Below are 26,306 nucleotides of genomic sequence, written 5' to 3' on the forward strand. Positions count from 1 at the left end.
CTGGGTTGGGAAGATCCCCTGGAAGATGGCATGGCAACCCCCTCCAGTATTCTTGCCTGGAGAATCCCCATGGACAGGGGAGCCTAGCAGTCCATGGGATCACAAAGAGTCAGACACAGCTGAGTGACTAAGCACACACAGCAGTTGTTTAGAACATACTACATTTCTTTATTCTCTTATTTTCTTAGGGAAAATTCAACTTTTGTATTTTGTATACCATTTTACTATATAGCAGTTTCATTTATCTTGTTAAGTACTTTTAGCTGAAGCCTGGTCGGTTTCAACTAAAGCATAGTAGAAGACATTTGTAGACCTCATTTCTCCAAAAGGGTCCCGGAGGCATTTTTAATTGTCACACTAGGGGGATGGTACTGACATCTAGTGGATAGAGGCCGGGTTGCTGCTTAACCATCCTATGGTACACAGGATAGTCTCCTGTATCACCAGCAAATAATTATTCAGTTTAAAGTGTCAGTACTGCTGAGATTTGGAAATCCTGCTGTGAATAGGTTAGTAGATCATATATATTTTAGAAACTGTTATTAGTCAGTCTTTACTTATTAGCATTTAAAAGTTCAGTTTTAACATTGCCCAATTCTATCGCTTCAACTTTTCTAAATAAATATTTTTAAAATTAATTTTGCACTTTGCACTTGTTTATATTATTGTCAATGTTTCCCTGAAAGTATTAAATAAAATTTTACATTTTAAAAGTTTTTATTAAGGAAAAAAATAAGAAAGATTGAATTTAATTTATTCAATAAATATTCATTGATATTTATCATGGCGTACTGCGATTTATGGGGTCGCAAAGAGTCGGACACGACTGAGCAGTTGAACTGAACTGAACTGAGGTACTGCTCTACAAGCTTGGGAGATATTATACAAAATAAATTAAAATCCTTTCCCTTATGTTGCTTACATTCTAAGGAATTTTTTCTTTAACCAAGCCTCATTTACCAGTGAACAATCAGTGCCTGTAAAATACATTTGTAACTGTAATAGGCTAAGATGATGCAGAGAGTGAAGAAAAACTGATCAATTTTTCAGAAAACTAATTTTGGCATATGTGCTGCCAAATCACGCACCAGAAACTAATTTTGAAGTGGAATTTAATAGTTTGAAACCAGGCGAAAGCTCAAAGTAATGAGGGTAATTTAGGAAACAAAACCAAACATCCCAACATATACATTAAAATATGGCCAGAAAGAGGCCAACATTATTTGGAATTCAGTTTTTAAAGTATTTTCATAAACAGTTTGTGTATCATATAGGAAATTGATTCACATTATATCATTGTTATACTTTGAGCATCAATGGGAGTCATCTAAATTTTGGCACCTGATTTTTAATGTTTTTCAGGGACTGTGCAATTGATCCAACATGTGTACTCTGTATGGACTGCTTCCAGAATAGTGTTCATAAAAATCATCGTTACAAGGTATGGAAATAGATGCATAAAATCTCTTGATTGGCAGGAGACTGATGGCCAGCTAGTCCAAATTCCTGATGAGTACTTGAGTTCCTGCTATAACACATCTGATATGTGAACCTTTAGCTCTGGTTAAACATATGTGGTGGAGCATCTGCTACCTCAAGAGACAGCCCCTTACAATTTTTTTTTTTAAGTACATCTCTTTTATACAAAAGATTGTATAAAGCATATTAACAGCTTAAAGAATAACTATAAAGTGAACACCTTTCTAACCACTCCTTAGATCAAGAAAAGAGACATTGCTAGTTCTCAGGGGCCTCCTTCTGGATCACCATCCTTCTCTCCCACTTTATGATATAACCTCTCTTATGTGTTTTGTGATAACAGTTTCCTTCATTTTCCTTTTAGCTTCTCACCCAAATCATATTGAATAGTTGCATCTGGTTTTGAATTCTGTATAGATGGAGTCATTCTGTACATTTCTCTTGTTGAGTAGCTTTTACTCAGCATTATGTGTATGTGTATATGTGTGTGTGTGTGCATATTTATATATGTATATGTTTTGTCCATTTACCTTATAGTGTTTGATAACCCACATTGTTATTCATTGTACTGTATATGGATATGTAGATTGTTTCCAATTTTGGACTATTACTGTATAAAACAATTTTTCTGTGAACATTCTTATTTGTGTATTTTGGTACACATGTATAGGAGTTTGTCCAGGGTGTATATCTGGAATAGAATTGCTGAATTCTAGAGTATATCTTAAGTCATAGTGGATAATGTCAGACTGTTTTCCAAAGTGGTTATACCAATTTGTAAGTTCTTCAGCAGTATATGGGAGTTCCTATGGCTCCACATTCTTGCAAGATTTGATGTTGCCAACTTTTTAAGTTTTAGCCAATCTGGTAGGTATCGAATAGTATTATATTGTGGTCTTAGTGAGGGTGCCAAGCTTTGGAATTCTGTGGGCCAGTACAATTTCAGAAGACTTTGGGTAAGACACAGGGTTTTCAAATTTTTATTTGGCTAAATAAGTTCAATTTTAACTTTAAAAAGAGCACATGAACAGCAACCAAAAAATCCTTACCATCTCCTATAGTTTTATGAAGAAAAGGAAAATTTAATTCCAAGGAAGTAGGATAATCTCAGGCTAAAAAGCAGGTCTTTAAATTGTATACATGTACCTCTGTGGAAGAGCTCATCACATTCCTTCCTTTTCTGATTTTTTCTGTTGACTGGTAAAGCTTGTCTGTTAAATTTGGGAACCTCTTCACTAAGCTATCTTTCAGTATTGAAAGCTTACAGTCTACATTGCACCACAAAGCACTCTTTTGTGAAGCATCCTTAAGTTTATCATCTTTAGGTTTTTGCAAAGCTCTTCCTATAGAAGGTGCATGTACAGCTTACTCAGAAATCTTTGTGTTATTAGGAGGATGGACTATTGTGTAACTAATAAAAAATTATGTTTATAAGCTTTAAAAAATACTGCCCTTCAAAAGTGTGTGTAAAGAACAGAAGACTTTTGTTGGGGGAATAAGTGATAGAATCTCTCTGAAATACCTGTTAGATGTGGTGAAATTTTTAAAGAAAAGCAGGGGAATGACTAATAAATACAATTCAGGTAACAGTAACCTCCGTGTCAAATGGAGGATCACACAGGGAACTTGGCAACAGTATTAATATTTTCTTGGGTTAGATGCTGAATCAGTGGTGTTCACTTCATTATTCTGCTTTGTAACTCACCTATATATTGTGTATATTCTTTTTAAATAAAACACAATAAAAAAAATGAAACCATTAAAAAAAAAAAGATTAGAAGAAATAAGGGATATGTTTTGCTGCAGAGAAGGGGAAGAAAAGGATAACGATTGGGATGCAGACCCAAGATCTGATACTGTTTTAAGAAAGCACCAAGAAAAACCTTTAGGCACAGAATAGCGCAGAACAACTTTTGCTGTCCCCAGCACTGTGGAGGGAGTGGAGCTGTTTCACAGAGATGGTATAGGGTCTCTGTCCAGACCTGCTCTGCCATGTTGAAGATTCATTTCAAATCATGCTAATGGCTGCCTTATGGAGTACTCAGTGTTCCCCAAACTACATCTTTTGTAGCAATCTTAAAGTTCACAGCAGAAGAATTTAAAGTTCCTCTAGAGATCTATGCAGTATTACCTGTGATGGAGTAGGAATAAATCCTGCACTGCTGCAGGTTTTTTTTCTGAAGTATGATTCAGAACTGTGAATTAGGAAGTTCCCTGGTGGTCTACTGGTTAGGATTCAGCGCTTTCACTGCCATGGCCTGGGTTCAGTCCCTGGTTGGGGACCTGAGATCCTGCAAGCCATGAAGCACACCTCACACCTCCCCCTGCCCCCACAAAAAAAGAACTGCAAATTATTCCTATAGAACGTGTTGGAAGTTCTGCTACTTGGAACATGTGATTACCTTTCAGAATAAATATTGGTATTGTTGTAAAATTGAAATCAGGCATTTAAAATACTGTGAAAACACCAGTAGTTGATGAAATAATGAAAGGTGACTCTCCATCCCTTATTCACACTCTTCACACACTGTGAGGAGGGAAGGCTTCTGCATTGAGGGTGTTATTACCATAGAAGATCATAGTCTTTCATTGCTACCTCACAACACACATAGGTAATTCATTTGGTGTAAATAGATTATCCAACTGTGTTTTATAACTCTTTCTGAGAACATCTGGAAAGATAAAATTTACTGAATTTTCCTCTTTGTCTTTGAGTTAAAAATTTAAAAGGATTGTGGATCAGACATGGCAGTTTGCTTGATAGTATCTGACTTGCAGACACAAAAATAGTTGGAAAAAAAAGAAAAAGTGAAGTTGGTCAGTTGTGACTCTTGGCGACCCCATGGACTGTAGCTTGCCAGGCTCTTCCATCCATGGGATTTTCCAGGCAAAAATACTGGAGTGGGTTGCCATTTCCTTCTTCAGGTCTCCTGCACTGCAGGCAGACTCTTTACCGTCTGAGCCACCAGGGAAGCCCCCCAAAAATGTGTTCATGTGTTCATATAAATTTTAATTTAATATCAAAGAACCCCATATTGAATTTTTGATCTATCTCTTTTGTGTAAAATTGCTATCCCACACCAAAGACTTTTTGCTATGATCTTGCAGAATCTAAGATGAGAATTGAAAATAAAGTAGAAGCATAAAAACAAACACAAAATTTTTGAGAACAGAGATAAAAATTTGAGCTTGATCTACTTTGTGTAATGTGCCCCTTCTTTGTGACATCCAGCTTTTCAGTAGTTTATCCCTTAAAAATAAAAACTACAGTAAAGGGACTTCCCTGGTGGTACAGTAGATAAGAATCTGGCTGCCAACACAGGTAATGTGGTTTTGATCCCTGGTCCAGGAAGATTCCACATGCTGTGGTGCAGCTGAGCCTACACACTGCAACTACTGAGCCCACATGCTGCAACTACTGAGCCCACATGCTGCAACTACTGAGCCCACATGCTGCAACTACTGAAGCCCGTGCACTTAGAGCCTGTGTTCTGCAGCCACAAGCAACTGCAATGAGAAAGCCCATGCCACACAACTGGAGAGTAGTCCCCACTTATTACAACATAGAAAGCCTAAGTGCAGCAACAAAGACCCAGCATAACTAAAAATAAATTAATTTAAAAACTACAGTAAGATAAATAAGGTCTGAGAATCTAAGGTATTTAACATGATGACTGTAGCTGATAACACTGTATTTATTATTCTATAATTGAAATTTGTTTAGAGAGTAGACGTAAACATTCTTAGATACATACAAAAAGGTAAATATGAAAAACAGAATATACTGAAGCACATTCTTTAAAAAAAATTTTCAGTAAACTTTGCATTTTTATCCTCAAAATAGACAAAAACACCCAGTATTAAAATTATTACTTTTTTTTTCTTTTTTGGCCACTCCATGCAGCATGTGGGATCTTAGCTCTCTGACCAGGGATCAAACCTGTACCCCCTGCACTAGAAGCTGAGTCTTAACCACTGGACCACCACGGAAGTCCTTCAACAGATGTTTGTTGAAATCAAGTGTTAGGATCAAAAGGGCAGATCATAGGAAGTATTAGGATCATAGGCAGGGCTGATATCTAAGATTTAATTATAGAAGTAACAATCAGGGTCTGTCTTAAGATTAGTTCTATGTAATGAGAATTTATGTATTATCTTCAAAATGCAACAGCATTAAAAAATTATTTACTTAAGCAATGCAATAAAACTTACTTTTTCAAAATTCAAATAATACAGAAAAATACAAATAAAAATTATTGTTGCCTTTCTGTCCCATCATACTTTGTTAAACTAAACACGATTTAGTACACATCCCTACAGATCTTTATTATTTATAAACATATATATTTATATGTTTAGGAGGTATGTTTGTGTGTGTATGTGTGTGTGTGTGTGTATAAATGGGATCCTACTATGTACTCTGTTTTGCAACTTTTTTTGGCCACACTGTGCAGCTTGCAGTATCTCAGTTCCCTGATCAAGGATTGAACCCAGGCCATGGCAGTGAAAGCCCAGAATCCTAACCACTAGGCCAACAGGGAATTCCTTGCAACTTGTTTTTAATTTAATGTATCATGGAGATAGTTCTGTGTTGTTAAATATAATAATTCTTTTTTTTTTTTGAGAGATAATCCACATCTTTATTGACAGACAATTCACATTTAAAAAGTATAATTCACATAGTATATTCACAGAGTAGCACAGTCATCACTATAATAAATTTTGGAACATTTTTATCACCCTTAAAAGAAACCTCATAACCGTTTTTACCCCAACTCTTCCTGCAGCCTGAGACAACCATTAATCTATTTTCTGTCACTACAGATTTGCCTATTCTGGACAATTCATATAAATGGTGTCACACAACATGTGGTCCTGTGTAATTGGCTCCTTTCACTTAGCATGATGTTTCATTGATTATCCAGGCTGTAGCATGTATCTGTGTTTATTCCTTTTTATTATCAAATAATATGCCACTGTATGGCTATACCACATTTTATTTATGCGTGCATCAGCTGATGGACATTTGGGTTGTTTCTATTTTGGGGTGATTATGAATAGTGCTATGATGAACATTGTAGCCCCCGAGCAGTCACTGATCTGGTTCTTGTCACTGTACTTTGGTATTCCCTTTTCTAGAATTTTATGTAATGAAATCATATAGTACATATGCTTTTGTGTCTGGCTTTTTTCACTGAGTGTATTGTTTTTATGATTCACTCATATTACTGTACCTGTTATTTAGTCGCTAGTAGCTCACAAACTTTTTTGCTGAATAGCATTCAATTGTGTAGATACATTCCCCAAATTTTAAAGTCTCATGAAATATAATTTACCAATTTTTTACCAAGTTTATGCTTTTTTTTAAAAACTGGAGCCTATTATACAGAGTGAAGTAAGCCAGAAAGAAAAACACCAATATAGTATACTAACGCATATATATGGAATTTAGAAAGATAGTGATGACAACCCTGTATAAGAGACAGCAAAAGAGACACAGATGTATAGAACAGTCTTTTGGACCCTGTGGGAGAGGGCGAGAGTGGGATGATTTGGGAGAATGGCATTGAAACATGTATAGTATCATATGTGAAACGAATTGCCAGTCCAGGTTCGATGCATGATACAGGATGCTCGGGGCTGGTGCACTGGGATGACCAGAGGGATGGATGGTGGGAGAGGGGTTCAGGATGGGGAACACATGTACACCCATGGCAGATTCATGTTGATGTATGGCAAAACCAATACAGTATTGTAATTAGCCTCCAATTAAAATAAATAAATTTATATTAAAAAAAAAGAAAGCTTGACAATTTGATCATTATTTAGAATTGGGCATTCTAAGGCCTGGACAGAGACTGTCATGACCATGAGAACTTTTATTATCTGAGAGTCATGTGTATGCCCAAGATTTATTGGAACAGAGAGGAAAGATTCCCTAATGAATACAATTTAAATGTACATTGTGAATCAGATCCATATAATAACTCTTGCCTTGCTTAATTGCTACATGTATTCCTTTGTGGGAGTATGTCATTGTATACTTAAATCATCCCTCTTTTCTAGGTAATTACATTGCTTCCAGTTTTATAGGAATTAACCAATAATGCAACATATACATATACCTTTTTTATACACTAATGTATATATTCAAGAGTGCTTGAGACTAGATTCTTAGAGGTATATTTTCTGGCTTGAAGGGTGTGTGCATAAACTTTGATGGATTTTTCCAGATTTTTTTCTGAATTGCTGTGTCAGTTTACAGTCATTTCTCTATATCTGTCCCGAAGTTTATTTAATCAGTCTTTTTACTTTTTGCCAATCTGTTAGTAGTCAAATTATCTGATTATTTTAATTTGCACTTCTATTACTAGTATTATGAACATCTTTTCATTTTTTAATTGTATGTTTAATTTCTTCTGTGTAATGCCTATTTCTGTCCTTATTTTTCTGTTACTTTTTTCTTACTGCTATGTTATATACTTCACAAATATTATCTTAATATGATTGTCTTTAATAATTTTTCATTTTTAAGTTAGATTTTTAAAGACGTAATTGATACACAATAAAATCTACCTTTCTAAGTGTACAGTTCCATGAGTTTTCATAGACACATACAGTTTGGTAACCACCACAGTGTGAAAATGTTAGTTGCTCAGTCGTGTCCGACTCTTTGTGGCCCCGTGGATTGTAGCCTGCCAAGCTCCTCTGTCCATGGAATTCTCCAGGAAAGAATACTGGAGTGGGTAGCCATTTCCTTCTCCAGGGGATCTTCCCAATCCAGGGATCGAAACCAGGTCTTCTGCATTGCAGGCAGATTCTTTACCATCTGAGCCACCAGGAAAGCCTACAATGCTGTTAAAGTATACAGCACTCAGTATGTCAGCAAATTGGAAAACTCAGCAGCGGCCACAGGACTAGAAAAGGTTGGTTTTCATCACAATCCCAAAGAAGGCCGATGCCAAAGAATGTTCAAACTACTGCACAATTGCACTCATTTCACATGCTATCAAGGTAATTCTCAAAGTCCCTCAATCTAGGCTTCAACAGTACATGAACCTATAATTTACAGATGTACAATCTGGATTGAGAAAAGGCAATGGAACCAGACAGAGATCAAATTGCCAACATCTGTTGGATCATAGAAAAAGCAAGGGAATACCAGAAAAGCATCTGCTTTATTGACTACGCTAAAGCTTTTGACTGCGTGAATCACAACAAACTGGAAAATTCTTAAAGAGATGGGATTACCAGACTACCTTACCTGCCTCCTGAGAAACCTGTATAGAGCTCAAGAAGCAACAGTTTGAACCAGACATGGAACAATTGATTGGTTCAGAATTGGGAAAGGAGTATGTCAAGGCTGTATATTGTCACCCTGCTTATTTAATATATGTAGAGTATGTCATGCAAAATGCCAGGCTGGATAAATCACAAACTGGAATCAAGATTGCGAGGAGAAATATCAGTAACCTCAGATGTGCAGATGATACCACTCTAAATGGCAGAAAGTGAAAAGGAACTAAAGAGCCTCTTGATGAGGGTGAAAGAGAAGAATGAAAAAACTGGCTTAAAGCTTAGCATTCAAAAAACTAAGCATCATGGCATCTGGTCCCATCACTTCATGGCAAATAGATGGGAGAAAAGTGGAAACAGTGTCAGATTTTATTTTCTTGGGCTCCAAAATCACTGGACTGTGACTGCAACCATGAAATTAAGACACTTGGCTCCTTGGAAGAAAAGCTATGACAAACTTAGACAGTGTGTTAAAAAGCAGAGACATCACTTTGCTGACAAAGGTCCAGTCCGTATAGTGAAAGCTATGGTTTTTCCAGTAGTCATGTATGGATGTAAGAGTTGGACTGTAAAGAAGGCTGAGGGCTGAAGAATTGATACTTTTGAACTGTGGTGCTGGAGAAGACTCTTGAGAGTCCCTTGGACAGCAGAAAGGTCAAACCAGCCAATCCTAAAAGAATCCAACCCTGAATATTTGTTGGAAGGAGTGATGCTGAAACTCCAGTACTTTGGCCACCTGATGCAAAGAACCGACCCATTAGAAGAGACCCTGATGCTTGGAAGGACTGAGGGCAGAAGAGGAAGGGGGCAACAGAGGATGAGATGGTTGGAGGGCATCACTGATTCAATGGACATCAACTTGGGTGAACTCTGGGAGATAGTGAAGGATAGGGAAACCTGGCATGCTCACGCAGTCCATGGAGTCGCAGAGTTGGACACGACTTAGCGACTGAACAACACAACAAACCCCCACAATAAGATATAAAACATTTATATCATTTCAAAACTTCTCTAGTGCCGTTTTGCAGGCAGTCCTCTTGCTCACATACCCCTAGCTCCTGGCGTTCACTGATCTGTTTTCTGTCCCTATAGTTTTGGCCTTTCAGAATGTCTTATAAGTGAAATCATACATAATGCCTTTGAGCGCCTCTCATGTATCAGCAATTTGTTCCTTTTTATTGCCTGGTAGTATGCCATTGTATGGAAATGCCACAATATAGTACCTGTTCATCACTTGATGAATACTGGACTGACTTCTAGCTTTTCAATAAAGCTATTCAAATACAAGTCTATGTATGGACATTTGTTTTCATTTCTCTTGGTAACCTCAGAATGATATTGCTGGATCATAAGTTATGTGTATGAAATCTATTTTCTGTCTTTTAAACTTGATTTATGCTGTCATTTGCCTTAATGACATTTTAATTAATATGTAGTTATGTTTGCCAGAATTTTTTTTAATGCTTCTGTAGTTTATGTCTTGCTTCCATGGCATTCCCTATACTAAAGTTTATACTTTTACTTTGATTTGAAACTACATTTTTAGTAATTATGGATGAGTTTAGCATTCCTCAGTATATAAAATTGATTTGTATATTCTAATTTCTTTTGTTACCTTCATTCTAGTAGTAACATTTGTAGTGATAATTTTTATAGTGCTTTTAGTTCCTTTTTACTCCCTTACTTAACTTTTCATTGTCTAGTTTGTCAGTTTTAATGGTATCTTAGCTTTCTTCCTATTACCTACTTAGTAGTTGATAATCTAATGCTTTCTCTTTCCTTTCTCCCATTATTTTAGTTGTCTTTCTGATTGTGAGGTTGTATAAAGTTTACATTCTTCTATGCATGTATCTTTCAACACCTTTGATTTGTCCTTTTTTTAAAAAATTTCTTTAGTTTTAATTGAAAGATAATTGCTTAACAGTATTGTGTTGATTTCTCCCGAACATCAACATGATTGATTTGTTCTTAGTTGTTTTTCAGTCGCTAAGTCATGTCCAACTCTTTTTTAACCCCATGGACTGTAGCCTTCCAGGTTCCTCTGTCCATGGGATTTTCCAGGCAAGAATACTGGAGAAGGTTGCCATTCCCTTCTCCAGGGGATCTTCTTGACCCAGGGATTGAACCCATGTCTCATGCATTGCGGGAGGATTCTTTAGCACTTAGCCAATGGGGAAGCCCTTTGATTTGTTCTTAGCATTACAATTACATACATAAAATATTTACCAACTATCCTTTCTCTGAAGTTTCTCCAGTCACTGCTTGGTCAGCTGAGGCTCATCCTCTAGGGTTCAGTAAATTACAGTTTGTGGGTCCAATACAGTTCACCATCTATTTTTATATATGGCCTGCAAGCTAAGTTTAGTTTTTATTCTTTTTTTCTTTTGGCCATACCACAAGCCATGTGGGATCTCAGTTCCCCAACCAAGGATCGAATCCATGCCCCCTGAAGTGGAAGTGCAGAGTCTTAACCTCTGGACTGCCAGGGAAGCCCCTAAGCTAGTTTTTATATTGTGAAAAAGAATAAGAAGAATAATCAGTTCTCAGTTCAGTCGCTCAGTTGTGTCCGACTCTGCGACCCCATAGAACAGGCTTCCCTATGCATCACCAACTCCCGGAGCTTGCTTAAGCTCATGTCCATCAAGTTGATGATGCCATCCAACCATCTCATCCTCTGTCGTCCCCTTCTCCTCCTGCCCTTAATCTTTCCCAGCATCAGGGTCTTTTCCAATGAGTCAGTTCTTCACATCAGGTGGCCAGAGTATTGGAGTTTGAGCTTTAGCATCAGTCCTTCCAATGAGTATTCAGGACTGATTTCCTTTAGGATTGACTGGTTTGATCTCCTTGCAGTCCAAGGGACTCTCAATAATATTTCATGATAAATGAAAATTATATGAAATTTAAAATTTTAGTGCCTATGAATTCTCATTGGAACATAGCTATGTTTATTCACTTATTTATTATCTGTGGCTGCTGCTTCACTACAAAAGTAGAACTGAGTAATTCAAAAGAGATTCCATGGCTTGCAAAGCCTAAAATATTTACTGTCTGTTCCTACAGAGAGTTTGTTGATCACTGCTCAGACAGATCCCTCTGGAAGGTCATGTGTATACAGTGTTCCTTTAGTTCTGACACATTCAAAATTGTATTTTTAAAGCTTAGCTGTAGATAATATCCTTGGTTTACTGTTTCTTTTCTTGAAAATGCTGCTCTGCTGTTGTCTTGTTTCATGTATTGCTATTGAGAAGTCTGCTACTGCTAAGTTGCTGCTAAGTCGCGTCAGTCGTGTCCGACTCTGTGCAATCCCATAGACAGCAGCCCACCAGGCTCCTCCTTCCCTGGGATTCTCCAGGCAAGAACACTGAAGTGGGTTGCCATTTCCTGCTCCAATGCATGAAAGTGAAAAGTGAAAGTGAAGTTGCTCAGTCGCATCCGACTCTTCGGGACCCCAGGGACTGTAGCCTACCAGGCACCTCCATCCATGGGATATTCCAGGCATGAGTACTGGAGTGGGTTGCCATTGCCTTCTTCCGTTGAGAAGTCGGGTGCCAGTCTAATTTTCTTGTGATTATGTTATTTCTTCTTTTTGCCCAAAACCTCAGGGCTTTTATCTTTAAAGTCTAATAGTTTTAGGAGTTGATCATACTGAGTTTTTTCTCAGTCACTGAGGGCCCTTTCACTGTGTAGATTAAGGCAGTTTGTTTTCAGAAGTTCTCTTAGATTGTCATCCCTGTTCCATTGTTTTGATTTTTCTTTGGTGACTCGTTAAGCTTATCTACCTTTCTTAGGCCTATCTTCTATTTCAACCATTTTTCCTCTGATTCTGTATTTCTTTGCTTCATCTTACTTTCATTCTCTTATTTCCCTACTTTGTTTCAATGCTATTTACTTCTGATATATCATTTTCTTCTGTTTTTTTCTCCTGAGTTAATTCAGGTCTCATTTATTTCTTCTTTTTTGTCCATTTCTGTTTTTAATTTTTGTGTTTATGATTAAAGGTGTCTTAATCTGATTAACGGTTTTTAATGCTTGTTTGAGGATGGGTAATTCAGTTTAGAGCATTATATTTTCTTCCAGCTTCATAATTGAGTTTTGGCTCTTATTTATATTTTGCACCTTTTTTTTTCAACAGTTTCACATGGATATGGTGTACTTTTTTCTATTTCATTTCATGAATAGTGTTCACAAGTGCTCTCTTCTGTCAGTTTTACCCTCTTCTGTGTAATTTCTTTTATAGATTATACTGGTGATGGTGGTGAAGTGAGGGGAGGGTTTGGCATGTCTTGTTTCTCTCTTGTTTCTATAGGATTCTTAAGCTTTCTTTCTTCTTTCTTTCATTTACTGTCACATTCTATAAGGGGTTACCACCTTTTGAAAGGTATTTGATTTTCCTCCAAAAGTAATGCTTCTCAGAGGTGGCCACTTCTGGTCCTGCTCACCTTCAGTCTCTTTCCCTGTGAACCACCAAGTCCCAATCTGTGTTCAGTATTTGTTCCTTGACATTGAGCTTTCTCTTCTGGGATGTGATTTTGTCTGTGCTTGATTTAAGTCCTTTATACCCTTCTGTTCTCTTTAATGGAGTCTTTGCAGCTTCCCTCTCCTATTGTCTGTATCCACATGCTTGAAGTGATAGGTAACAGAAACTCAGAAGTCATTTGGAGGTTGTGGTATTTATTTTTTTGACTCCCAGTAATCCTGCAGACATGGGTCATGTGTGGCTTTACTTGTTCTCCTTGTTAGTTGTATAATTTGGAGGGGGGAGATTTGGGGAAGATTCAAATTCAGGTCATTGTCATCCTTCTCTATCTAAGCTACTATATTTTAGATAATTTTTTTTACAGGCACCCTCAAAGAAAAAAATGTTGTAATAAGTTTTAGTTGCTGTAGGATATTAATGTGGATGAAAATATACATTTCTTAAGTACTTAAGCTAGTATCATTGTAATGATTTAAAAAGTCTGTTTAATAATAAAATCTACTCAAGCATTCTCGGTGTCATATATTTTTCTTTTTCTTTTCTTTTTTTTTTGCACATGACACAATCTGTTTTAAAAACTATTAAACTATTTAAAAACTGAGTATGTTTCAAAAATGTATCAATTTTGAAGGTCCATTTTTGTTGTGATTAAGTATTGAGAATTTTTTTTGTTATCAAAATATTTTTTGATATTTATCTATAATATTAAAGGCAATCAAGGTTAAATAGCAGGAAACATGTATTATTTGAGTTCTCTTTATCATTCTTCTTTGCTTTGTAAAATGTTTTGAAATTAACACACACATTTTCATTTGTCAGATGCATACTTCTACTGGAGGAGGATTTTGTGACTGTGGGGACACAGAAGCATGGAAAACTGGTCCTTTTTGTATAAGTCATGAACCTGGAAGAGCAGGTACCACAAAAGAGGTAAGAATATTACTATTTTTTAATTGCTATTTTAAGCTTGATGAAATTAAATAGAAATGTTATTTGTATGGGTTAAGCTGAATTCCTTCGAGAATCCTGATTTTATGTTCTAATATTTAAATGTAAGGAGTTGTATTTGATTCTAGAGGATTTAAAGATTTGATAAATTGATAAAGGTTTGATTCCATATTTCTCTAAAGGAGTGAATTTACACTGAAAAGATGAACTCAGATTACTTGTTTGTTAAGCAGTCAAATTGATAAGTAAGAATAAACAATATATTATCCTAAAAGAGTGAATGGAAGTAGTTATTATGAAACAGGAGGATATAATGAATTAGAAAACAATAGAACTAACACATAAATTCCGTAATTGCTATTCTTAAAGGAAAAAAAAAATCAATGAACATATTATCCACTATACCTCCTAATCAAGAAAAAAAACTGTAAGCCCAGATAGCGACAATTAAAAAGGAGAATGGGAAAATGACCATTGAACCACAGATACAGGAGGATTATAAAAGGCTTTTTATATGACTCTGTGCAAAGACATTTGAAAATAGATTCCTTTATCCAACAGTATAGTTATAATTTATTCAAGAACAGAAAAAACTTTAACAGTTAATAACCATGAAGAAATTTAAAAAGTTGTCACAAGAAAGTACTTTCTAAAAAATACCATGCTCAAATGGTTTCACAGAAGAATCCTTTTTAAAACTTAAGGAATAAATAGTTTTTGTATTCTTTAAACTGTTCCTGAATATCCCTAGGGTCTATATTTTGATCTCTTAAGTACCATTTTCTACTAAAAGAAACCAGGCCTTGTTGTAAAAATACCTGACTCAAGATATGAATTAGGGAATAGGTGAGGTAGGCTGGTGACGATGGATTTGTGTCAAAAGAACCTAAAACTCAGTTTTAGGATACTTTTGGATACTTTCCTCCTAAGATGGGGAGTAAGGCATATTCTGCTTTGCCACAGTGAGTATCCATTCATTAGTATAATGGACATTCCAGCTGAGGCAGTTAGACAAGAAAAAAATATAAAAAGCACCCAAATTGGAAAGGAAGAAGTAAAACTGCAGATGATGTGATTTTGTATATAGAAAATCCTAAGGAATCCATTAAAACATTGTTAGAACTAATAAACAAGTTCAGCACGATTGCAGGATATGAGATACAAAAATTACTTGTATTTTATACATTAGTAATGAACAATCCAAAGATAAAATTAAGAAGAAAGAAGTACAAAATTTATTTAATTTCAAAAGATACATGCACCCTTGTTTATGCAGCATTATTTACAGTAGCCAAGATATTGAATCAACCTAAGTGCTCATCAAGTTTATAGAACTAGCCTCTTTCTTCCTACCTCTTGGGGTTCCAGTCTATTTGTGGTTTTCCCGAGTCATATGGCCTCAGAACACTGAATTGAGTCCTGAACTAACCTGGTCTTCTTGGGTTTCTTTGGATTTATAATTAGATTCAAAAAGAAATAGATCATTCAGGCTTGTTATGTCCGCAAATCTGTATACTCAGGAACAGATTCATGATCTGAATGTGGGAACATACTTACAGCTAGCATATAACTAATCAGTTGCCCCCCAAGAGTCCTCTGTGCTTCACCTTTGTTTTGTCTCTGCTTTGGTGAGTGTGAAATCCATACTCTGCCAGGTGTGTGGCATTGTGCCAGCCATAATAGGGATTTACCAAGTGTAATTAGACCTGGTCAATACCGATCAGCCTATAGTCCAGCATTTGGCAATATCTCTAAAAGTATGTTTAAGGGAAATTTCTTTCTAGTTCTGTAGTACATTTTGGGTTTATTATTAAGGTTTTTTAAAAATTGATTTTGATCATCACTCTGTTGTTCCCTCTAATGGACCTTATAATATATATATATATATAAAAGCTATACATGATTTATTTAAAAGTTTCTTCTCTACTTACCAGAACTCTTCTGAAGAATTTAGCTTCTGATATAGTATAGAAGTAATAAGTAGATTCTTGTAACTTTTCATTTCAGACTACTTCGATTAAGAATTGAAAGGAAATATTTCTAAAGCTAAAGAAGATAAGAAATAAGAACATAGTGGATTAATGTTGCTCTTAGTACCTTTGGCACTCTTTTTCTCTCTTTCTAGCAAAAGCTTCTGAGTAAAATCTCCAGAGAAAAGGTGACATATTGAAGAGATGGTAGAAAAGAAAATAATAAAGCGTTGGGGAGTAGGAAGAATAGGTGCAGAAGAGTAAATGTGTAGATTAATGTTTTGGTCACCACAGAATAAAATGCAGTTCATTAGTATGGTGTATAGCAGGTAGGTTAAAAATTGAATATTAAAGCCTTCTACTGAATTTCTATTGGATTTTTATGTGTGTGTGTGTGTGTGTCTTATTAAAGAGCTACTATATTTGTTTTCCTGCTTACTGCTTTGTTTAAACAACTTATTGAGTTATGATTTGCATACTATATTAAAAAACTCACCCATTTCAAGAGTATACTTTAGTACTTTTTTAGCATATAGTTTATTTTTGTGGCCAAATAATATTCCATTGTATGGATTATGCATCATTTTATTTATCCATTCATCAGTCTGTGGAAATCTAGGTTGTTTCCACTTTTTGGCTATTATGAGTAATGCTGCTATGAGCATTTGTGTGCAAATTTTTTGTGTAGATATATGTTTTCATTTTTCTTGGGTAGATATCTCAGGGTGGAACTGGTGGATTATAAGGTCACTATACTTAACATTTTGAGCATCTCTCAGACTTTTCCAAATTGTACCATCATACATTTCCATCAGCAGTGTATAGGGTTCAGGTTTCTCCGCATTCTGTCCAACACTTGTTACCTGCCTTTTTGATAATAGTCACCTTAGCAGGTATGAAGAGGCATCTCACTGGTTTTGACTTGCATTTCACTAATGGTTTATGATGCAGAGCAGTTAAATGCTTTTTTTTTTTTAGCTAATTGGTTTGAACAAACCTATTAAGGAAGTGGTATCCTTTAATGAAATGAACATTTTTTTTCCCATGAAAGTCAAAAGACTCGGATGTTAGTATTGCTTTTTATATCCATTTAGAGGCTCTTTGACCTTGAATGGGATCTTTTTAAAAAAAAATTTTTTTTAATATTTATTTATTTATATTTGGCTGTGCTGGGTCTTTGTCGCTGCAAGCAGGTGTTCTCTAGTTGTGGCAAGCAGGGACAACTCTCTAGTTGCAGTGCACGGGATTCTCATTGTGGTGGCTTCTCTTGTTGCTGTGTGTGGGTTCTAGAGCACATGGGGTTCCATCGTTGTGGCACATGGGTTTAGTTGCCCCAAGACATGTGGAATCTTCCTATACTAAGGATCAAACCCATGTCCCCTGTGTTGGCAGGCAGATCCTTAACCATTGGACTACCCCAGAAGTCCTTAGATGGAATCTTTATCTCTTAAATGCCATAAATTTTCTGCCTTAACAGAGTGGCTGTAAGGATTGGTTGAAATAAATTAAATGAGAAATGTTTTTGTAAACTGTAGGGAAAAACAAAACCCTATAACTCGTTGTTCTCTGATATGATTAGTTTACTCAGGCAGAGAAGAACATTCATAAGGAAGAGTGTCATAAGGGAGGCTTCCATGATTTTGCCTCCTTTCCTTTCTGTCATCAGTAGCACCAACTTGGCCACAAGGAATTCAGCTAAACAGTGTGAACAGCAACCTCTTGGGCTGAAGTTAAATTCATTCTGGAGGATGGTGTAAATGAACTTATTGATATTGTTCTTATAAATTAATAACATTATCATTCTCATCCACTTACTTGTATACAACATTGAGAGTATGTTTTTCTATACTTTCTTGCAGAACTTACGCTGTCCATTGAATGAAGAGGTAATTGCCCAAGCCAGGAAAATATTCCCTTCGGTGATAAAATACATTGTAGAAATGACTATATGGGAAGAAGAAAAAGAACTGCCTCCTGAACTCCAGAAAAGGTAAGGGATTTTTTATAAAGGGGGAAGTTTTCATGATGGTTATTTATATTGCAAAATGAGTATTTGAAAAATGTCTTTTGTTTTTATCTAGTGCTTTAACTTAACTATCATTGTGAAAATTTTATATAGAGAATTTTTCCAAAATGTCCATTTATACGAGATGCTCTGCTAAGACATTATACAGAAGTTAAGGCAAAAGAAGGGCTTAATCAGGAGCTTCTGATTTTTAAGAAAAAACATTTTGGGGGTGTTGTTCTCAATGATTTACAAGTTCTTAGCAGCCATTCATCCCAGCAAGGAAGTAAATTTCCCAGTTTGATCCTGGCCTGGACCAACTTCCAGGTTCCCTGAGAGGTTCGTGAACTAAGGTGGGGACTTCAGAACAGTGTTTCCCTTGTAGTCCAGATCTTTAGCACTTTTCTTGATCAAAAATTTTGATGGTCAGAATAAGGAGATATATCCCTTTGTCCTATGCGTTGGGATCTAGGATTATTTCATGTGTAGGAATTTAAGAGGTTTTTTGTTTTTGTTTTTAGCTAAAACCCAGCAATTTCTAACAACTATAAGTCTTTTAGTGACAGCAATATTGGCTCTTAATTTACAAAAGGCAAAAGAGAATTCAAGACCTGATATGAAATACAGTTTGGGCCTTGTGGGAATTTTTCTACCTGTGTAATATTAGGGGTTTCACAAATCTAAATACAGTTTTTTGAGTTTACTGGGTTTATTTGTATTCTTTTAGGAGAAAGACTTAAGAATTTCAATTTTTAAAGACATCAAATGTATCATTTTGACTTTTACGGGACCATAAACTGCTTGGAAAAATAAAGGTCATCAGAAATTATGTCCAAAAAAGTTTTAATTTCAAATACATTGATAGCATCAGTTAAATGCTTTAAGAAATTTTGTGTTGGTAAGCATAATTCTGGCAGTCTGCCTGTCTAAAAAGGGTGGGTTGCTTGAATGTGGTCATGTATGTAGACAGCACTGTACTTCAGATTCACAGATCTGATTTCTAATTCTCATTGTTTCTTGGCTTTGGGACGAAAGAGAAGTCTTTTTGAATCTGTTATTTCCTAAGGTACAAGAGGCTCAAGAAAAGCTGCCTCTTATAGTTATGAGGATCAATTGACTATTTAGTGGAAGATTATTATAATCTGTTTAAAACTGGTAGTGATTTCTGACATTTGTGTAGCTGTAGCCCACAACCATTTTCACATATTTTATAAGGTCCTCACACTCAAATGGAGATATTATACATCTCTTCTTAGAGATGTAAAAGATACCATCATCTCAGCAAGATTAAATGCTTAAGTGATTTGTCTGAGGTTTTGCAGTCAAATGGTAGTGCTGGCACTTAAAATCTATACACCTTAAAAAAAAAACTTAAATGTACTATAAAACCAGTACTTCTTAAAATAAATAGAAGGTAGAAACAAAAATAAATGAAAACTAAATGTTAGTGAAATCTTGACTATTTATCATTCCCTGCTTGAAAGTTCTGAGCCTGAGGCTTGTCTCCCTTTGTCAGAGTGGGAGATTAGCAAGAGTTATGAATGGTATTAAAGGTATACTGCCACTTAATGAGAATAACATTTTACTTCTGGAAGTAAGAAAAATTGGGGATAAACATGAAAAAATTGATACTTTTATCAGAGTTTTAAAATTTTATGGCACTGTACCACTTAAAATCATCTCCTATACTAGTATTAGAGTGGTACTTTGGAGAAGGCAATGGCAACCCACTCCAGTATTCTTGCCTGGAAAATTCCATGGACAGAGGAGCCTCTTAGGCTGCAATCCATGGGGCTGCAAAGAGTTGGACATGACTTCACTTTCACTTTTCTCATACACAGGAAACTACATGGTGCTACTCATCACAGGGCATTTTTTATTTTAGTCTGGTTTTCATGTTTTCCTTTGCTTATTTGTTGCAGTGTCTGAATATGTATCTTTTTGTTTTAAACAGGGAGAAAAATGATAGATACTACTGTGTCCTTTTCAATGACGAACACCATTCATATGACCATGTCATATACAGTCTACAAAGAGCTCTTGACTGTGAGCTTGCAGAGGCCCAGATGCACACCACCGCCATAGACAAAGAGGTTCATGAGTTTCATTTGAATTATTATACTGTCTTCTTCAGCTTCCTGGAAATTGGGTGTTGCCAAGTAGCTCTGTAGCCCTTGCCAAGTGCTTTAGTAGTGTGTTAGGTACAACCATGCTCTTCATTTATTCCTTATAGCCTAAGTAAATTGGTTGAAACTTGGTTTTTCTGTGTGTGTATATTACAGTTTTAGATTTCTATTATTTTCCTTTTTTAGTCTAAATAGAAAGTTACTGAATATATTTGGCAAAGAGCAGTTAAGAATGTCAGCTCAACCTTAGTTCTGTTTCTGTAAATTATTGAATAAATGACTAAATACATGAATCCTGAAAAGTTGGTTAGCTTAACAGTATTTATTAAAACTATTTATAGAATAATGTTGATAACATGGCTCAGCTTTTATTTAACACCCATCCAAAGCAAAATGTGTTCTTCAGATAAGCAGAAGAAATATTAACCTAATCCCTACCCTCAAGAGGAGTGTAACACAGTGGAAGAAGCATCATGACACTAGTTACTGGTATTATGATTCTAGGACTTGAGAAGTCAGTATCCGTTAGGCCACACCTCTAACCCACTAGTGGACTACATGTGTATTATGTAACACATGTTGAAGAATTTCAGTTTCACTCATGAAAAGTATCTAAGGCCTATATTAATAATAGTAGTTTATTAAAGCTAATTTATTGTTATCTAATAGAGTACAATAAGTAAATAATGACATTTTTGTGAAACAAGAAATCTGAGTCCCTAAAGTATAGAAATTCCCTACTAGTGGCATTGAAAGTTCTGAAGCTGCATCAGATCAGATCAGATCAGTCGCTCAGTCGTGTCCAAATCTTTGCGACCCCATGAATCGCAGCACTCCAGGCCTCCCTATCCATCACCAACGCCCGGAGTTCACTCAGACTCACGTCCATCAAGTCAGTGATGCCATCCAGCCATCTCATCCTCTGCCGTCCCCTTCTCCTCTTGCCCTCAATCCCTCCCAGCATCAGAGTCTTTTCCAATGAGTCAACTCCTCGCATGAGGTGGCCAGAGTACTGGAGTTTCAGCTTTAGCATCATTCCTTCCAAAGAAATCCCAGGGCTGATCTCCTTCAGAATGGACTGGTTGGATCTCCTTGCAGTCCAAGGGACTCTCAAGAGTCTGTTTATCTTATAGGTGTTATCAATCTTAGGATTTTTAGGTGGTCAAAAATGATTAATAATTAAGAGCTTGTTGGGTCTTTGGGTTTTATATTACTTGTTGATTGGGATTGTCAATCTACTACTTAATTCTCATGTTTGTCTAAAATTAGGGCCGTCGGGCTGTTAAAGCAGGTGCTTTTGCTGCTTGCCAGGAAGCAAAGGAAGATATAAAGGTAATTTTCTGAATTAGGGTCAAAACGAAAATGTTAAGAGGAATGTACAAGAGCCCAAGTAAAACAGTTATATTGTTGAAATGGTTTGACATCCTAAGTAAACATAAGTTTGGAGCATTTAAACCCAGAGTTTTGAAAATGTAACAGTTATATGATTTGTTTTTTTTGAGGACTAGATAACTTTTAAAACAAAAATTTAAAAACTAGTTTGTTTCTAATATTCCTTTCATTTGTAGAGTCATTCAGAAAATGTCTCTCAACATCCACTTCATGTAGAAGTATTACACTCTGAGGTTATGGCGCATCAGAAATTTGCTTTGCGTCTGGGGTCCTGGATGAATAAAATTATGAGCTACTCAAGTAAGCATATAGCCTGTTTTTCTTATTTTTCATAAAATATTGTCTTTTTAAATAGCCACAGATTTTAAAATGTTGTTGAGTATAAAGTAAAATGTTTGTTTTTTATGCATTTTGATTATTTTCAGTATTGCATTTCAAATGCTATGAATAATGTTTTGTTGGCTCTTGATTCTTTGATGTTGACAGAATTATTCTTGACATCAAGTATGAGAGCATTTACTGTTAGTTTCTTCATATGTTCTTATAGGAAATGTATTTTTGGGAGAAATACTTTAAGAATAAAAACTATGTAACTTCTTTTGTTTGTAGGTGACTTCAGACAGATCTTTTGCCAAGCTTGCCTTAGAGAAGAACCTGGCTCAGAGAATCCCTGTCTCATAAGCAGGTTAATGCTTTGGGATGCAAAGCTTTATAAAGGTAGGTAGATCTTTACTTACACTTCTTGCTTTGAAGCAAAGGAATATTACAGCTGTAGTGGAGTTGTGATCTCTTTTGTTTATTAAATCAATTAACTTGATAAGATATTATATTTTCAGGGTGAGATTAAGCAGTCAATATGTATTCCTCTGTGTTAAAACCCAGGGAGGTTGCCTTTTAATTGTAGTGCCTTTTCATTTAGTCAGAACCAGTAAAAAAGAGTATGTATGTATTCATGTAGTAATGCCATTATAAAAGCCATGTTAATTTTCATTTTTAAAATCTAAATGAAGACCCAAAAGTAAAAAGTTAGAGAAAGCCTAAAGGGGATGGAGAAGGGAAGGTACATAGGATAGTTTTTAGTGAGACAGAATGAAAAGAAATGGAGAAAGGTTGGACGAAGTAGGATGAAGTAAAAGGTACAGCAGTGAGACGGGTACAGAAAATAAGGGAAAAGGCATTACATGTATGTATCTTAAATTCTAGCTCTTAAATATTAACGTGATAAGTGCCACTAATATTTGAGTCCTTGAAGTCTATTAGCATGTGAAATATTTTTATAGTGTTCTGCCACTACTAATAGCTAAAATGTTTTCTTTGCTTTGGCAATGCTCCTCCCACTTCTCCCCAAAATGATTTATAGGTGCCCGTAAGATCCTTCACGAGTTGATCTTCAGCAGTTTTTTTATGGAGATGGAATACAAAAAATTCTTTGCTATGGAATTTGTGAAGGTAATTGCTCTTTATAAATAGATGTCAACAAATGAAAATAGAAAACCATTTTGTAAGTGAAATAATGGAAACAAAGGGGATAATTACAGAGCGGGAATTTAATTTTACAGCTTATTTGTTTTTCAAAAAGTTCATCATTTAACTTCACATTTGGTAGTATGAAAACAGTAGTCTAAGAGGAGATAGTTGAAAAATGACCTGTTATTTGCATAGACAAAGCAGTAGGAAGTTGTCACAATTATGAGTACATTTATCTTTTCTAATCACTTGTCTGTTAGTTAAAATTGTAACAAGAGCAGTGACTAGTTGAAAGAAGAGCACGGAAAAGGAACAGATATATATACATGCTAAAAGGAGGCAGAAATTTGATGGGTAAGAGTTATACTTAACTATCTGAGGCTAGAATATACAAACATATCTTTTTTAAAAAATTTATTTTAATTGGAGGATTTGCTTTACAATATTGTAGTGGTTTTTGCCATACATTGACATGAATTGGTCACAGGTGTACATGTGTCCCCCATCCCGAAGCCCCCTCCCACCCTCCTCATCCCATCCCTCTGGGTTGTCCCAGTGCACCGGCTTTGAGTGCCCTGTTTCATGCATCGAACTTAGACTGGTCATCTATTTCATGTATGGTAATATACATGTTTCAATACTTTTCTCTCAAATCATCCCATGCTCGCCTTCTCCCACAGAGTCCGAAAGTCTGTGCTTTACATCTCTATCTCTTTTGTTGTCTTGTGTATAGGGTCGTCATTACTGTCTTTCTAAATTCCATATATATGTGTTAATATACTGCATTGGTCTTTTTCTTTCTGACTTCACTCTGTATAATAGACTCCAGTTTCATCCATCTCATTAGAACTGATTCAAATGTGTTCTTTTTAATAACTGAGTAATATTCCATTGTGTATATGTACCACAGCTTTCTTATCCATTCATCTGCCAATGGACATCTAGGTTGCTTCCATGTCCTGGCTATTGTTAACAGTGCTGCGATGAAAATTGGGGTACACATGTCTCTTTCCATTCTGGTTTCCTCAGTGTGTATGCCCAGCAGTGGGATTGCTGGGTCATATGGCAGTTCTATTTCCAGTTTTTTAAGGAATCTCCACACTGTCCTCCATAGTGGCTGTACTAGTTTGCATTCCCACCAACAGTGTAAGAGTGTTCCCTTTTCTCCACACCCTCTCCAGCATTTATTGCTTGTAGACTTTTGGATCACAGCTGTTCTGACCAGCAAGAGATGGTACCTCATTATGATTTTGATTTGCATTTCTCTGATCATGAGTGATGTTGAGCATCTTTTCATGTGTTTGTTAGCCGTCTGTATGTCTTCTTTAGAGAAATGTCTGTTTAGTTCTTTGGCCCATTTTTTGATTGGGTCATTTATTTTTCTGGAATTGAGCTGCAGGAGTTGCTTGTATATTATTGAGATTCTTCGTCAATTGCTTCATTTCTATTATTTTCTCCTATTCTGAAGGCTGTCTTTTCACCTTGCTTATAGTTTCCTTTGTTGTGCAAAAAAGCTTTTAATTTTAATTAGGTCCCATTTGTTTATTTTTGCTTTTATTTCCATTACTCTGGGAGGTGGGTCATAGAGGATTTTGCCGTGATTTATGTCAGATAGTGTTTTGCTTATGTTTTCCTTTAGGAGTTTTATAGTTTCTGATCTTACATTTAGATCTTTAATTCATTTTGAGTTTATTTTTGTGTATGGTGTTATAAAGTGTTCTAGTTTCATTCTTTTACAGGTGGTTGAGCAGTTTTTCCAGCACCGCTTGTTAAAGAGATTGTCTTTTCTCCATTGTATATTTTTGCCTCCTTTGTAAAAGATAAGGTGTCCACAGGTGCATGGATTTATCTCTGGGCTTTCTATTTTGTTCCATTGATCTTTATTTCTGTCTTTGTGCCAATACCATACTGTCTTCTTGATGACTATAGCTTTGTAGTATAGTCTGAAGTCAGGCAGGTTGATTCCTCCACTTCTATTCTTCTTTCTCAAGATTGCTTTGGTATTCAAGGCTTTTTGTATTTCCATACAAATTGTGAAATTATTTGTTTTAGTTCTCTGAAAAATATCGTTGGTAGCTTGATCGATATTGCATTGAATCTGTAGTTTGCTTTGGGTAGTATACTCATTTTCACTATATTGATTCTTCTGATCCATGAACATGGTATATTTCTCCATGTATTTGTGTCTTCTTTGATTTCTTTCATCAGTGTTTTATAGTTTTCTATATATAGGTATTTTGTTTCTTTAGGTAGATTTATTCCTAAGTATTTTATTCTTTTTTTTTGCTATGGTAAATGGGATTGTTTCCTTAATTTCTCTTTCTCTTTTCTCATTGTTAGTGTATAGGAATGAAAGGGATTTCTGTGTATTAATTTTATATGCTGCAACTATATTCATTGATTAGCTCTAGTAATTTTCTGGTGGTGTCTTCAGAGTTTTCTATGTAGAGAATCATGCCATCTACAAGCAATGAGAGTTTTACTTCTTTTCCAATTTGGATTCCTTTTATTTCTTTGTCTTCTCTGATTGCTGTGGCTAAAACTTCCAAAACTATATTGAATAGTAGTGGTGAGAGCGGGCACCCTTGTCTTGTTCCTGATTTTATGGGAAATGCTTGCAGTTTTTCACCATTAAGGATAATGTTTGCTGTGGGTTTATCATATATGGCTTTTATTATGTTGAGGTATATTCCTTCTATGCCTGCTTTCTGGAGAGTTTTTATCATAATGGGTGTTGAATTTTGTCAAATGCTTTCTCTGCATCTGTTGAGATAATCATATGGTTTTTATCTTTCAATTTATTAATGTGTTATATAACATTGCTGATTTGCAATATTGAAGAATCCTTGCATCCTTGGCATAAAGCCCACTTGGTCATGATGTATGATCTTTTTAATAGATTGTTGGATTCTGTTCGCTAGAATTTTGTTGAGAATTTTTGCATCTGTGTTTATCATGAGATTGGCGTATAGTTTTCTTTTTTTGTCTCTTTTGTGATCTTTATTTCAAAGTCTATTTTATCTGATATTAGTATTGCTACTCCTGCTTTCTTTTGGTCTACATTCACATGAAATATCTTTTGCCAGCTCTTCACTTTCAGTCTGTATGTGTCCCTTGGCTTGAGGTGGATCTCTTGTAGACAGCGT

The 26,306-nt window shown here is 35.7% G+C and overlaps 1 protein-coding gene across 3 annotated transcripts in view; it reads left to right on the forward strand.

Annotated features, from left to right (window-relative positions):
• UBR1 (ubiquitin protein ligase E3 component n-recognin 1) overlaps positions 1 to 26,306 on the forward strand; it is a 154,597-nt gene that overhangs the window by 21,862 nt on the left and 106,429 nt on the right. For all 3 annotated transcript variants that reach the window (XR_015134868.1, XR_015134869.1, XM_086321677.1), the window contains exons 3-10: positions 1,363 to 1,441; positions 14,072 to 14,182; positions 18,030 to 18,160; positions 20,130 to 20,268; positions 21,571 to 21,633; positions 21,870 to 21,993; positions 22,303 to 22,410; positions 23,054 to 23,142. Coding sequence is in view for 1 of the 3 variants with exons in the window: in XM_086321677.1 (XP_086177803.1) it covers positions 1,363 to 1,441; positions 14,072 to 14,182; positions 18,030 to 18,160; positions 20,130 to 20,268; positions 21,571 to 21,633; positions 21,870 to 21,993; positions 22,303 to 22,410; positions 23,054 to 23,142 (844 nt within the window). In the remaining 2 variants the exon portion in view is untranslated. The remainder of the gene's footprint in view (positions 1 to 1,362; positions 1,442 to 14,071; positions 14,183 to 18,029; positions 18,161 to 20,129; positions 20,269 to 21,570; positions 21,634 to 21,869; positions 21,994 to 22,302; positions 22,411 to 23,053; positions 23,143 to 26,306) is intronic.

Source organism: Bos grunniens, chromosome 10 (assembly GCF_055505025.1).
Source record: "Bos grunniens cultivar Pamir isolate PY7600 chromosome 10, Bosgru_T2T1.0, whole genome shotgun sequence".
NCBI classification, from domain to species: domain Eukaryota; kingdom Metazoa; phylum Chordata; class Mammalia; order Artiodactyla; family Bovidae; genus Bos; species Bos grunniens.